This window comes from Nerophis ophidion, linkage group LG08, assembly GCF_033978795.1.
Source record: "Nerophis ophidion isolate RoL-2023_Sa linkage group LG08, RoL_Noph_v1.0, whole genome shotgun sequence".
Lineage (NCBI taxonomy): Eukaryota > Metazoa > Chordata > Actinopteri > Syngnathiformes > Syngnathidae > Nerophis > Nerophis ophidion.
This window is the reverse complement of record NC_084618.1, coordinates 3,514,539-3,530,973: the sequence shown is the minus strand read 5'-3', so window position 1 is coordinate 3,530,973 and position 16,435 is coordinate 3,514,539. Positions and strand designations below refer to the sequence as shown.

The 16,435-nt window shown below is 39.1% G+C and overlaps 1 protein-coding gene across 1 annotated transcript in view; it reads left to right on the top strand.

The window, feature by feature from the left end:
• prkcea (protein kinase C, epsilon a) overlaps positions 1 to 16,435 on the top strand; it is a 128,330-nt gene that overhangs the window by 92,087 nt on the left and 19,808 nt on the right. Inside the window, exons 10-12 of the mRNA XM_061907494.1 lie at positions 2,174 to 2,347; positions 2,412 to 2,566; positions 9,925 to 10,063. Of these exons, the coding sequence (XP_061763478.1) occupies positions 2,174 to 2,347; positions 2,412 to 2,566; positions 9,925 to 10,063 (468 nt within the window). The remainder of the gene's footprint in view (positions 1 to 2,173; positions 2,348 to 2,411; positions 2,567 to 9,924; positions 10,064 to 16,435) is intronic.

The window sequence follows — 16,435 nt, the reverse complement described above, 5'->3', positions numbered from 1 at the left end:
CTTACTACTTTTTACAAATTAAATGTATCAATTAAATACAAATCTACCCAGCTATTGGATTGATTTTTTTGGTTTAAATTGCCTCTGCCATTTTTTAAGCACAATTACATGTGACAAGTGCACTTCAAGTACATAACGGAAAGAGGAGGAACGTGATGAAAAATGATGTAATGAATAATAAGAATAAACAATTTAGTTAAATCAAACACTAAACTGCAACAAATAAGACCACACCAACTACATTTACCAATGTTAGTTATTTGAATGCTTATGTTATAGCATTTACTTATATGGTCCAATCCAAACAACCCATCCTAGTCATGGTGCAAAAAAAAATAAAAAAATCAACCAGTGCAAAAATTCAACAAACATGGTCACAAGTAAGACAACCTGTTAATTGGATATTGTAAAAAAAACAAAAAAAAGACAACAACAACAACAACAAAAAAGTTCAATCAACATAAAAAAAATCAAAATTACACCAATTTCGGGGAAAATGCAAAACACTTTCTGCACATTTGTACATGTTTGCCGCATTTTAGCTGCTTGATATTTCTGATTGATTTCAAAACCTTAAGGAGATTGTCACGGAAGTAAACAATGTAGGAGTTGAACTTTTAATAATAACCAATGATTATAAATTATATATCCATTATATTATTATAAAATGTACTTACATATATGTATAGGCTATATATATATATATATATATATATATGTATATGTATGTATATATGTATGTATGTATATATGTATGTATGTATATGGATGTATATATATATATATATATAAATCTCCTGATGATTGAGGGAACCCTTCCCCTCATGAAACAGTTCTGTAGAGATGAAGTAGTCTTGTGATTTTTCCTACACACATATATATATATATATATACATATATATATGTAGGTATATATATATATATGTAGGTATATATATATATATATATGTAGGTATATATATGTAGGTATATATATATATAGATGTAGGTATATATATGTAGGTATATGTATATATGTATGTAAGTATATGTATATATATATGTATGTGGGTATATATATATACCTACATATATATATATATGTATGTAGGTATATATATATATATATATATGTAGGTATATATATATATATATATATATGTATATATATATATATATGTATATATATGTATATATATATATATGTATATATATATATATATATATATATATATATATATATATATATATATATATATATATATATATATATATATATATATGTATGTATGTATGTATGTATGTATGTATGTATGTATGTATGTATGTATGTATGTATGTATGTATGTATGTATGTATGTATGTATGTATGTATGTATGTATGTATGTATGTATGTATGTATGTATGTATGTATGTATGTATGTATGTGTGTTGCAGTCCGCTTTTGGCCCCTGGCCAAATTTTTAAGCCCAATGCGGCCTCCGAATCCACAAGTTTGGACACCCTTATTCTAGATACATGTTTCAACATTATGAGAGCCCAATAGACATGAAAACAACAGCCTTTAGTCACATTCACACTCGTTCAATTCAATCCTGTAATGATGGGTGAGGCTGAGCCAATCAGTGACCACCATACTGAACAGCTCGCTCTGATTGGTTTGGTATCATCCAGTGGACAATTCTGCTCTAAAATATTTTTTTTTAAATTAAAAATAGTTTTTATTTCAGGCCTTAAATATGCTTTCCAAAAAAAAAAAAACGTTATATCGCAAAGTGGTCGACTCTACTTGGAAACTCAAAAATCATCAACATTTTTAAAAATGTTTATTTTATATTTTTTTCATTAATACATTAAATGTAAAATATATTTGTGGACGGGGCGTGGCCTGCGGACCTGCAGCGAAGCAGAGTGAGCCAGGACCGGCTTCGAGATCAGATAACCAGGCCCAGGTGGGCCATCTACGCACCTGTCGCTGATCTCGAAGCCGGTCCTGGCACACCCCACTTTGCTGCAGGTCCGCAGGCCACGCCCCCTCCACAATATCGTATTCAAATACCATTATTTTTGTAAAATATATTTTTTAACTGATTTGTTGGAAAAAAAAATGTAGTTCCATTTTTTTACACAACATTGTGTCACCAAAAGGAGCTTGAGTTTGCACAGTAAAGTACAATCTGTGTCTTCAACCAGGTGATGCTCGCCGAGCTGAAGGGGACGGAGGAGGTTTATGCCGTCAAGGTCCTGAAGAAAGACGTGATCCTGCAGGACGACGACGTGGACTGCACCATGACCGAGAAGCGGATCCTGGCTCTGGCCCGCCGACACCCCTACCTCACCCAGCTGTACTGCTGCTTCCAGACCCGAGTACGTGCACCTTGTGAGCACCTGTCTTCATCCTGCCGGCCTCAACCGTGTCTTCCCCCTTCAGGACCGCTTGTTCTTCGTCATGGAATACGTGAACGGAGGAGACCTGATGTTCCAGATTCAGCGCTCCCGCAAGTTCGACGAGCCTCGCTCTCGATTCTACGCCGCCGAGGTCACCTCGGCGCTCATGTTCCTGCACCGCAATGGAGTCATATACAGGTACCCCGCAATGTCTCCTTACTCTTTGTTAGCCCTCTCGATTATGCAGATCCAAAAAATGTTGTGGCATCCTTCGTTTTTTCTTGATTTCTCAGTGAATAATAAAACTTAAAGCATTTTTTCTGCAGCCCTGGTTCGCATATAAATAATTCAAAAATTGTTGTAGTAGGTTAGGTTATGTTTCTGTCAGGTTGAAACACTGATGACATCTATTAAACAAGACAAGAAGCAAGGAATTCAACTGAGACAGAATTCAATTTAGCCCAATTGAGGAGAAACTCGTAGACCAGGGCTGCACACTGAAAAATCAAAGCAAGTGGGGGCCATTTTGATATTTTTTTTATTTCAAAAACCAATACAATATATGTATAAAAAATATACATTTAGGCCTCTACTCAGTCCCCATAGGATTTTGGTCAAAAAAATATTAAAAATGTGTCATTATTCAGTATTGTTATTTGTATTATTTTTTGAGTTTTAAATCTCTGGATCAACATAAGGCCATTCTGTCAATATAACATTTTTAAATATTTAAGTTGTATGCTCTTTTTATCAAAGAAAACCCCTGTTTTTATGGAAAAAACACAAAATATGCAATATTTTCACCCCCGATTTTTTTAAAGTGGAATATTTGAGATTATATAAGAATTGGAGCCTTAAAAAGGTCAATTACTCATAACACCATTGATTTTATTATTTTTTTATTTTTGAGCAATGACACTTAAAAACAAATCGCAGTAAAATTATTGGGATCAAAAAGGATCCTACTCATTGAAGTGTTTAAAAACATAAATTATATATATTTTTTTACTGTTTACTTTTAACACAATAATCTCGAGATCACCTTCAGATCTATCCGTCAATTATAAGTTGTATTTTTGTTTATATATGGGAAACAAAACATACAAACTTTCCCCCAAAAAATATCTCAAAGTGGAATATTTAATGTGATTTTTTTTGGAGCCTTGAATAGGTCAATAATTCTTAATGACAGATTTTGAGTCATTATTATTTTTCAAAGAAAGAAACAGCCTGCATGACAGCTTTGTGTTATTAGAGCAAACATTGCAACATTTTATTGTTACATTCCACCTGTTTGCTCTTTCATTACACTTTTTGTTTTCATTTTTTTTTTCAATCGTATTTTTAAACTGGGCCGTGGGGCCGTTTAAAAAATGACCTGCGGGCCGCAAATGGCCCCCGGGCCGCACTTTGGACACCCCTTGCGTAGACACATGTACAGTTTCGTCCCAGTCTCTGACGAAAGATTTTACGCCTCCTCTTTTATTTGGAATTTCACTGATTACATGGCAACAGTTGTTTCCAAGGGACCGGGGGTCATAAACAGCCATCGCCTTAGGTTACAAAACAGTTCAAAGAAAAGGTGCCTAGAGGAAGGTCAGGCCCTGCCACCTCTCCGCTTTGTAGATCTCGGGTTAAGACAAAATCCTGTGGATTACAATACATGAAAGAAACCGACACCCTCATGTCGCTCCCCATCCTACACGGTGGAGTTTTATAAGCCTTCTGCTTGGTAAGATCAAAGACAGCTTTTGTCTGCTCGCCGGGAACTCATTGAAACACAAAGTTTCGTGACAACTTAGATACAATTATTCTGACAGTTACTTTATTAGTACCCGAAGGTAAACTTGTTTTGCAGCCATGAATTGATTAACATGTTGAAAAACTTATTTGAGTGTTACCATTTAGTGGCTAATTGTACGGAATATGTGCTGTCCTGTAGTGGTCCCCAACCACCCGGGCGCAGAATATTTTATTATTATTATTCTTTATTATTATTTTTATTTTTTTTATTTTTTTAAATTTATTAAATAAACATAAAAACACAAGATACACTTACAATTAGTGCACCAACCCAAGAAACCTCACTTTTTCATAACAACTAAAAAAAAGACTCTCCCGACTTTGCGTCAATAATAGTCTGGATGGTACGTTTCCCCTTTGGTCCGGATGACAAAATGTTGAATATTTCCAAAAACAATTTGAAATGTGGTTTCATCAGACCACAGAACACTTTTCCACTTTGCATCAGTCCATCTTAGATGATCTCGGGCCCAGAGAAGCCGGCTGCGTTTCTGGATGTTGTTGATAAATGGTTTTCGCTTTGCATAGTAGAGCTTTAACTTGCACTTACAGATGTAGCGACAAATTGTATTTAGTGACAGTGGTTTTCTGAAGTGTTCCTGAGCCCATGTGGTGATATCCTTTAGAGACGGATGTCAGTTTTTGATACAGTGCCGTCTGAGGGATCGATTTGCACGGTCATTCAATGTTGGTTTCCGGCCATGCTGCTTACGTGGAGTGATTTCTCCAAATTCTCTGAACCTTTTGATGATATTATGGAGCGTAGATGTTGAAATCCCTAAATTTCTTGCAATTGCACTTTGAGAAACGTTGTTCTTAAACTATTTGACTATTTGCTCACGCAGTTGTAGACAAAGGGGTGTACCTCGCCCCATCCTTTCTTGTGAAAGACTGAGCATTTTTTGGGAAGCTGTTTTTATACCCAATCATGGCACCCACCTGTTCCCAATTAGCCTGCACATCTGTGGGATGTTCCAAATAAGTGTTTGATGAGCATTCCTCAACTTTATCAGTATTTATTGCCACCTTTCCCAACTTCTTTGTCAGGTGTTGCTGGCAAATTCTAAAGTCAACGATTATTTGCAAAAAAAAAAAAAATGTTTATCAGTTTTAACTTAAAATATGTTTTCTTTGTAGCATATTCAACTGAATATGGGTTGAAAAGGATTTGCAAATCATTGTATTCTGTTTATATTTACATCTAACACCATTTCCCAACTCATATGGAAACCGGGTTTGTAAAACATCTTTTGCACAATCAGCCTTTTCATATAAAGCCATAAAGGAATGGAACCACCTCACAACAAACTTGAAAAGTCTAACAGATTACTCTTCATTCACAATTGAAGTTAAAAAAAAAGTGGCTTTGGAGCAATCAAAGCTGCTCACATGGTCATTAAGGTGGGAACTATGTTTGACACATCAACTTAAAGGCCTACTGAAAGCCACTACTAACGACCACGCAGTCTGATAGTTTATATATCAATGATGAAATATTAACATTGCAACACATGACAATACGGCCTTTTTAGTTTACTAAATTACAATTTTAAATTTTGCGAGAAGTATCCTGTTGAAAACGTCGGTATGATGACGCGTGCGCGTGACGTCTCGGATTGTAGCTGACATTTTTTTCAAGCCCGATCCCAGCTATAAGTAGTCTGCTTTAATCACATAATTACACAGTATTCTGGACATCTGTGTTGCTGAATCTTTTGCAATTTGTTCAATGAATAATGGAGACGTCAAAGAAGAAAGATGCAGGTGGGAAGCGGTGTATTGCAGCTGCCTTTAGCAACACAAACACAGCCGGTGTTTCATTGTTTACATTCCCGAAGGTGAAGCTTTACTATGGAACGGGGCGGTCAAGCGAACATGGTTCCCGGCCACATGTCAACCGGCAAGTTTCGGTGAGAAAATTGTGGTAATAAGTCGGCTCTTACCGTAGACATGAGCGGAGCTTGCGGACTCTCTTACCTCCTCCCACCGGAGACACTAGCATGTCACCACACCCCTCCGACTTTCAGGTACCATATAATCTAACTAAAACATTAGTAGCACAATAAGCAGATAAGGGATTTTACAGAATCATCGTAGTTAATGTGTCAAATAACATCTGAATCGCTCCCTGCCCTCGCCTCTTTTTTTTTTCTCTCTCTAGTCCTTCACTCTCACTATCCTCATCCACAAATCTTTCATCATCGCTCAAATTAATGAAAAAATCGTCGATTTCTCGGTTCGAATCGCTCTCGCTGCTGGTGGCCATGATTGTAAACAATGTGCGGATGTGAGGAGCTCTACAACCCGTGACATCACGCGCACATCGTCTGCTACTTCCGGTACAGGCGAGGCTTTTTTACTAGCGACCAAAAGTTGAGGACTTTATCGTGGATGTTCTCTACTAAATCCTTTCAGCAAAAATATGGCAATATGGCAAAATGATGAAGTATGACACATAGAATGGAGCTGCTATCCCCGTTTAAATAAGAACATCTCATTTCAGTAGGCCTTTAGTGTGTATTATATTTATCCATGAGAGGATTTTTGTTGTAAATTGTGAGTGTGTGTGTGTTAAAATCCTGGTTGTTTTTACAAATGATGAGAGATGTGAACAAGAGCATTTATTGTCTTTGTGTGATGATGTAAATGAGGTGTGCTTGTATTGTATATTAAGTATGTGTCCATAAAAGGGCATTTTATGACTTTTCTTAATTTGATTACAGGCTATAATATGGTTTTATTGTCATCGTTTTATTGCAGGATTTTTCTATCCCTTTAATTTAGGTTGCTAAGGACTGCAGTTGGAAATGAGCTATTTAGCTATAATCTGGTACAGAAACTTTATGTTTCTGTGCATTTTCCTTTCAAATGAAGACTAAACTAAAAAAGTATATTATTCACTGTTAAAAGTGGCCCTCTGAGGGCAAGCAGAACTGCAAAAGGAGTTTGACAAACCAGGTCTGGTGTGAGTAGAGCCTTAAAACAATTAGGCTTACTGATGACTGCCCCCTGGTGGCTGAGGGGAGTATAAAGTACAAATTGTTCCCTCACAGTGAGAATGATGTAATGGCTCAGAAATGTCCAAAATTGACGATTTCGAGCAGGGGTCACCAACGCGGTGCCCGTAAGGACCAGATGAGTCCTGTTCTAAAAAAAAAAAAAAGACTCAAATAGCAGCACTTACCAGTGAGCTGCCTCTATTTTTTAAATTTAATTTATTTACTAGCAAGCTGGTCTCGCTTTGTTCGACATTTTTAATTCTAAGAGAGACAAAACTCATAGTGAAGTGAATTGTGAAGTGCATTATATTTATATAGCGCTTTTTCTCTAATGACTCAAAGCGCTTTACATAGTGAAACCCAATATCTAAGTTACATTTAAAGCAGTGTGGGTGGCACTGGGAGCAGGTGGGTAAAGTGTCTTGCCCAAGGACACAACGGCAGTGACTAGGTTGGCAGAAGCGGGAATCGAACCTGCGACCCTCAAGTTGCTGGCACGGCCGCTCTACCAACCGAGCTAAATTGCCCCAATTTTAGCGAAAAAATACAACCTTAAAAATAATTTTAGGATTTCTAAACACATTTAGGGCTTCACGGTGGAAGAGGGGTTAGTGCGTCTGCCTCACAATACCAAGGTCCTGCAGTCCTGGGTTCAAATCCAGGCTCGGGATCTTTCTGTGTGGAGTTTGCATGTTCTCCCCGTGAATGCGTGGGTTCCCTCCGGGTACTCCGGCTTCCTCCCACCTCCAAAGACATGCACCTGGGGATAGGCCCCTCCCACCTCCAAAGACATGCACCTGGGGATAGGCCCCTCCCACCTCCAAAGACATGCACCTGGGGATAGGCCCCTCCCACCTCCAAAGACATGCACCTGGGGATAGGCCCCTCCCACCTCCAAAGACATGCACCGGGGATAGGCCCCTCCCACTTCCAAAGACATGCACCTGGGGATAGGCCCCTCCCACTTCCAAAGACATGCACCTGGGGATAGGCCCCTCCCACCTCCAAAGACATGCACCTGGGGATAGGCCCCTCCCACCTCCAAAGACATGCACCTGGGGATAGGCCCCTCCCACTTCCAAAGACATGCACCTGGGGATAGGCCCCTCCCACTTCCAAAGACATGCACCTGGGGATAGGCTCCTCCCACTTCCAAAGACATGCACCTGGGGATAGGCCCCTCCCACTTCCAAAGACATGCACCTGGGGATAGGCCCCTCCCACCTCCAAAGACATGCACCGGGGATAGGCCCCTCCCACTTCCAAAGACATGCACCTGGGGATAGGCCCCTCCCACTTCCAAAGACATGCACCTGGGGATAGGCCCCTCCCACTTCCAAAGACATGCACCTGGGGATAGGCCCCTCCCACCTCCAAAGACATGCACCTGGGGATAGGCCCCTCCCACTTCCAAAGACATGCACCTGGGGATAGGCCCCTCCCACCTCCAAAGACATGCACCGGGGATAGGCCCCTCCCACTTCCAAAGACATGCACCTGGGGATAGGCCCCTCCCACTTCCAAAGACATGCACCTGGGGATAGGCCCCTCCCACTTCCAAAGACATGCACCTGGGGATAGGCCCCTCCCACCTCCAAAGACATGCACCTGGGGATAGGCCCCTCCCACTTCCAAAGACATGCACCTGGGGATAGGTTGATTGGCAACACTAAATTGGCCCTAGTATGTGAATGTTGTCTGTCTATCTGTGTTGGCCCTGTGATGAGGTGGCGACTTGTCCAGGGTGTACCCTGCCTTCCGCCCGATTGTAGCTGACATAGGCGCCAGCGCCCCCCCGCGACCCTGAAAGGGAATAAGCTGTGGGAAAATGGATGGATGGATAAACACATATACCTTTTTACCTTTTAAATTCCTTCCTCTTCTTTCCTGACAATTTAAATCAATGTTCAAGTAAATTATTTTTTTTAATTGTAAAGAATAATAAATACATTTTAATTTAGTTCTTCATTTTAGCTTCTGTTTTTTCGACGACGAAGAATATTTGTGAAATATTTCTTCAAAGTTATTATGATTAAAATTAAATAAAAATATTCTGGCAAATCTAAAAAATCATTAGAATCATTTTTAAATCTTATTTTAAAGTCTTTTGAATTTCTTTTAAAATTTTTGTTCTGGAAAATGTAGAAGAAATAATGATTTGTCTTTGTTATAAATATAGCTTGGTCCAATTTGTTATATATTTTAACAAAGTGCAGATTGGATTTTAACCTATTTAAAACATGTCATCAAAATTCTAAAATTAATCTTAATCAGGAAAAATTGCTAATGATGTTCCATAAATTATTTTTTTTAATTTTTTCAAAAATATTTAAATTAGCTAGTTTTTCTCTTCTTTTTTTTCTGTTGAATTTGGAATTTTAAAGAGTCGAAATTGAAGATAAACTATATTTCAAATTTTAATTTTCATTTTTTTCCTGTTTTCTCCTCTTTTAAACCGTTCAATTAAGTTTTTTTTTCATTATTTATTCTCTACAAAAAACCTTCCGTAAAAGGAAAAAAATGTACGACGGAATGACAGACAGAAATACCCATTTTCTATATATATAGATATATTTATTAAAGGTAAATTGAGCAAATTGGCTATTTCTGGCAATTTATTGAAGTGTGTATCAAACTGGTAGCCCTTGGCATTAATCAGTACCCAAGAAGTAGCTCTTGCTTTCAAAAAGGTTTAGAGCAAAGTAGCAGGTTTGGCCCCAAAACTGAATGATGCAGTGACATGTTGACCCGCAGGGATCTGAAGCTGGACAACATCCTGCTGGACGCCGAGGGTCACTGCAAGCTGGCCGACTTTGGGATGTGTAAGGAGGGCATCATGAACGGGGTGACCACCACCACTTTCTGTGGCACACCCGACTACATCGCCCCCGAGGTGAGTGGAAGGGCTTCTTGTTTCTCTTCTTCAACGCCTGAGAAGAATGAAGGAAATTCCTTGAATGATCATCTTGTCAGGAGGTTCTGATGCCGATATTTGGGAATAATGAATAGTTCATGCTTGGCCGACTGCACGTTTTGTTATCAACACTATTATTCCAGATCACTATTATGTTAGATCCACTATGGACTGGACTCTCACTATTATGTTAGATCCACTATGGACTGGACTCTCACTATTATGTTAGATCCACTATGGACTGGACTCTATTATGTTAGATCCACTATGGACTGGACTCTCACTATTATGTTAGATCCACTATGGACTGGACTCTCACTATTATGTTAGATCCACTATGGACTGGACTCTATTATGTTAGATCCACTATGGACTGGACTCTCACTATTATGTTAGATCCACTATGGACTGGACTCTGACTATTATGTTAGATCCACTATGGACTGGACTCTCACTATTATGTTAGATCCACTATGGACTGGACTCTCGCTATTATGTTAGATCCACTATGGACTGGACTCTCACTATTATGTTAGATCCACTATGGACTGGACTCTCACTATTATGTTAGATCCACTATGGACTGGACTCTCACTATTATGTTAGATCCACTATGGACTGGACTCTCACTATTATGTTACATCCACTATGGACTGGACTCTCACTATTATGTTAGATACACTATGGACTGGACTCTAACTATCATGTTAGATCCACTATGGACTGGACTCTCACTATTATGTTAGATCCACTATGGACTGGACTCTCACACTATTATGTTAGATCCACTATGGACTGAACTCTCACTATTATGTTAGATCCACTATGGACTGGACTCTCACTATTATGTTAGATCCACTATGGACTGGACTCTCACTATTATGTTAGATCCACTATGGACTGGACTCTCACTATTATGTTAGATCCACTATGGACTGGACTCTATTATGTTAGATCCACTATGGACTGGACTCTCACTATTATGTTAGATCCACTATGGACTGGACTCTGACTATTATGTTAGATCCACTATGGACTGGACTCTCACTATTATGTTAGATCCACTATGGACTGGACTCTCGCTATTATGTTAGATCCACTATGGACTGGACTCTCACTATTATGTTAGATCCACTATGGACTGGACTCTCACTATTATGTTAGATCCACTATGGACTGGACTCTCACTATTATGTTAGATCCACTATGGACTGGACTCTCACTATTATGTTAGATCCACTATGGACTGGACTCTCACTATTATGTTAGATCCACTATGGACTGGACTCTAACTATCATGTTAGATCCACTATGGACTGGACTCTCACTATTATGTTAGATCCACTATGGACTGGACTCTCACACTATTATGTTAGATCCACTATGGACTGAACTCTCACTATTATGTTAGATCCACTATGGACTGGACTCTCACTATTATGTTAGATCCACTATGGACTGGACTCTCACTATTATGTTAGATCCACTATGGACTGGACTCTCACTATTATGTTAGATCCACTATGGACTGGACTCTCACTATTATGTTAGATCCACTATGGACTGGACTCTCACTATTATGTTAGATCCACTATGGACTGGACTCTGACTATTATGTTAGATCCACTATGGACTGGACTCTCACTATTATGTTAGATCCACTATGGACTGGACTCTCGCTATTATGTTAGATCCACTATGGACTGGACTCTCACTATTATGTTAGATCCACTATGGACTGGACTCTCACTATTATGTTAGATCCACTATGGACTGGACTCTCACTATTATGTTAGATCCACTATGGACTGGACTCTCACTATTATGTTAGATCCACTATGGACTGGACTCTCACTATTATGTTACATCCACTATGGACTGGACTCTCACTATTATGTTAGATACACTATGGACTGGACTCTAACTATCATGTTAGATCCACTATGGACTGGACTCTCACTATTATGTTAGATCCACTATGGACTGGACTCTCACACTATTATGTTAGATCCACTATGGACTGAACTCTCACTATTATGTTAGATCCACTATGGACTGGACTCTCACTATTATGTTAGATCCACTATGGACTGGACTCTCACTATTATGTTAGATCCACTATGGACTGGACTCTCACTATTATGTTAGATCCACTATGGACTGGACTCTATTATGTTAGATCCACTATGGACTGGACTCTCACTATTATGTTAGATCCACTATGGACTGGACTCTCTGACTATTATGTTAGATCCACTATGGACTGGACTCTCACTATTATGTTAGATCCACTATGGACTGGACTCTCGCTATTATGTTAGATCCACTATGGACTGGACTCTCACTATTATGTTAGATCCACTATGGACTGGACTCTCACTATTATGTTAGATCCACTATGGACTGGACTCTCACTATTATGTTAGATCCACTATGGACTGGACTCTCACTATTATGTTAGATCCACTATGGACTGGACTCTCACTATTATGTTAGATCCACTATGGACTGGACTCTAACTATCATGTTAGATCCACTATGGACTGGACTCTCACTATTATGTTAGATCCACTATGGACTGGACTCTCACACTATTATGTTAGATCCACTATGGACTGGAACTCTCACTATTATGTTAGATCCACTATGGACTGGACTCTCACTATTATGTTAGATCCACTATGGACTGGACTCTCACTATTATGTTAGATCCACTATGGACTGGACTCTCACTATTATGTTAGATCCACTATGGACTGGACTCTATTATGTTAGATCCACTATGGACTGGACTCTCACTATTATGTTAGATCCACTATGGACTGGACTCTCACTATTATGTTAGATCCACTATGGACTGGACTCTCACTATTATGTTAGATCCACTATGGACTGGACTCTCAGCTATTATGTTAGATCCACTATGGACTGGACTCTCACTATTATGTTAGATCCACTATGGACTGGACTCTCACTATTATGTTAGATCCACTATGGACTGGACTCTCACTATTATGTTAGATCCACTATGGACTGGACTCTCACTATTATGTTAGATCCACTATGGACTGGACTCTCACTATTATGTTAGATCCACTATGGACTGGACTCTAACTATCATGTTAGATCCACTATGGACTGGACTCTCACTATTATGTTAGATCCACTATGGACTGGACTCTCACACTATTATGTTAGATCCACTATGGACTGGACTCTCACTATTATGTTAGATCCACTATGGACTGGACTCTCACTATTATGTTAGATCCACTATGGACTGGACTCTCACTATTATGTTAGATCCACTATGGACGGACTCTATTATGTTAGATCCACTATGGACTGGACTCTCACTATTATGTTAGATCCACTATGGACTGGACTCTACTATTATGTTAGATCCACTATGGACTGGACTCTCACTATTATGTTAGATCCACTATGGACTGGACTCTCACTATTATGTTAGATCCACTATGGACTGGACTCTCACTATTATGTTAGATCCACTATGGACTGGACTCTCACTATTATGTTAGATCCACTATGGACTGGACTCTCACTATTATGTTAGATCCACTATGGACTGGACTCTCACTATTATGTTAGATCCACTATGGACTGGACTCTCACTATTATGTTAGATCCACTATGGACTGGACTCTCACTATTATGTTAGATCCACTATGGACTGGACTCTCACTATTATGTTAGATCCACTATGGACTGGACTCTCACACTATTATGTTAGATCCACTATGGACTGGACTCTCACTATTATGTTAGATCCACTATGGACTGGACTCTCACTATTATGTTAGATCCACTATGGACTGGACTCTCACTATTATGTTAGATCCACTATGGACTGGACTCTCACTATTATGTTAGATCCACTATGGACTGGACTCTATTATGTTAGATCCACTATGGACTGGACTCTCACTATTATGTTAGATCCACTATGGACTGGACTCTGACTATTATGTTAGATCCACTATGGACTGGACTCTCACTATTATGTTAGATCCACTATGGACTGGACTCTCGCTATTATGTTAGATCCACTATGGACTGGACTCTCACTATTATGTTAGATCCACTATGGACTGGACTCTCACTATTATGTTAGATCCACTATGGACTGGACTCTCACTATTATGTTAGATCCACTATGGACTGGACTCTCACTATTATGTTAGATCCACTATGGACTGGACTCTCACTATTATGTTAGATCCACTATGGACTGGACTCTAACTATCATGTTAGATCCACTATGGACTGGACTCTCACTATTATGTTAGATCCACTATGGACTGGACTCTCACACTATTATGTTAGATCCACTATGGACTGAACTCTCACTATTATGTTAGATCCACTATGGACTGGACTCTCACTATTATGTTAGATCCACTATGGACTGGACTCTCACTATTATGTTAGATCCACTATGGACTGGACTCTCACTATTATGTTAGATCCACTATGGACTGGACTCTATTATGTTAGATCCACTATGGACTGGACTCTCACTATTATGTTAGATCCACTATGGACTGGACTCTCACTATTATGTTAGATCCACTATGGACTGGACTCTCACTATTATGTTAGATCCACTATGGACTGGACTCTCGCTATTATGTTAGATCCACTATGGACTGGACTCTCACTATTATGTTAGATCCACTATGGACTGGACTCTCACTATTATGTTAGATCCACTATGGACTGGACTCTCACTATTATGTTAGATCCACTATGGACTGGACTCTCACTATTATGTTAGATCCACTATGGACTGGACTCTCACTATTATGTTAGATCCACTATGGACTGGACTCTAACTATCATGTTAGATCCACTATGGACTGGACTCTCACTATTATGTTAGATCCACTATGGACTGGACTCTCACACTATTATGTTAGATCCACTATGGACTGAACTCTCACTATTATGTTAGATCCACTATGGACTGGACTCTCACTATTATGTTAGATCCACTATGGACTGGACTCTCACTATTATGTTAGATCCACTATGGACTGGAACTCTCACTATTATGTTAGATCCACTATGGACTGGACTCTCACTATTATGTTAGATCCACTATGGACTGGACTCTCACTATTATGTTAGATCCACTATGGACTGAACTCTCACTATTATGTTAGATCCACTATGGACTGGACTCTCACTATTATGTTAGATCCACTATGGACTGGACTCTCACTATTATGTTAGATCCACTATGGACTGGACTCTCACTATTATGTTAGATCCACTATGGACTGGACTCTATTATGTTAGATCCACTATGGACTGGACTCTCACTATTATGTTAGATCCACTATGGACTGGACTCTCACTATTATGTTAGATCCACTATGGACTGGACTCTCGACTATTATGTTAGATCCACTATGGACTGGACTCTCACTATTATGTTAGATCCACTATGGACTGGACTCTCACTATTATGTTAGATCCACTATGGACTGGACTCTCACCTATTATGTTAGATCCACTATGGACTGGACTCTCACTATTATGTTAGATCCACTATGGACTGGACTCTCACTATTATGTTAGATACACTATGGACTGGACTCTAACTATATGTTAGATCCACTATGGACTGGACTCTCACTATTATGTTAGATCCACTATGGACTGGACTCTCACACTATTATGTTAGATCCACTATGGACTGAACTCTCACTATTATGTTAGATCCACTATGGACTGGACTCTCACTATTATGTTAGATCCACTATGGACTGGACTCTCACTATTATGTTAGATCCACTATGGACTGGACTCTCACTATTATGTTAGATCCACTATGGACTGGACTCTCACTATTATGTTAGATCCACTATGGACTGGACTCTCACTATTATGTTAGATCCACTATGGACTGGACTCTCACTATTATGTTAGATCCACTATGGACTGGACTCTATTATGTTAGATCCACTATGGACTGGACTCTCACTATTATGTTAGATCCACTATGGACTGGACTCTCACTATTATGTTAGATCCACTATGGACTGGACTCTCACTATTATGTTAGATCCACTATGGACTGGACTCTCACTATTATGTTAGATCCACTATGGACTGGACTCTCACTATTATGTTAGATCCACTATGGACTGGACTCTATTATGTTAGATCCACTATGGACTGGACTCTCACTATTATGTTAGATCCACTATGGACTGGACTCTGACTATTATGTTAGATCCACTATGGACTGGACTCTCACTATTATGTTAGATCCACTATGGACTGGACTCTCGCTATTATGTTAGATCCACTATGGACTGGACT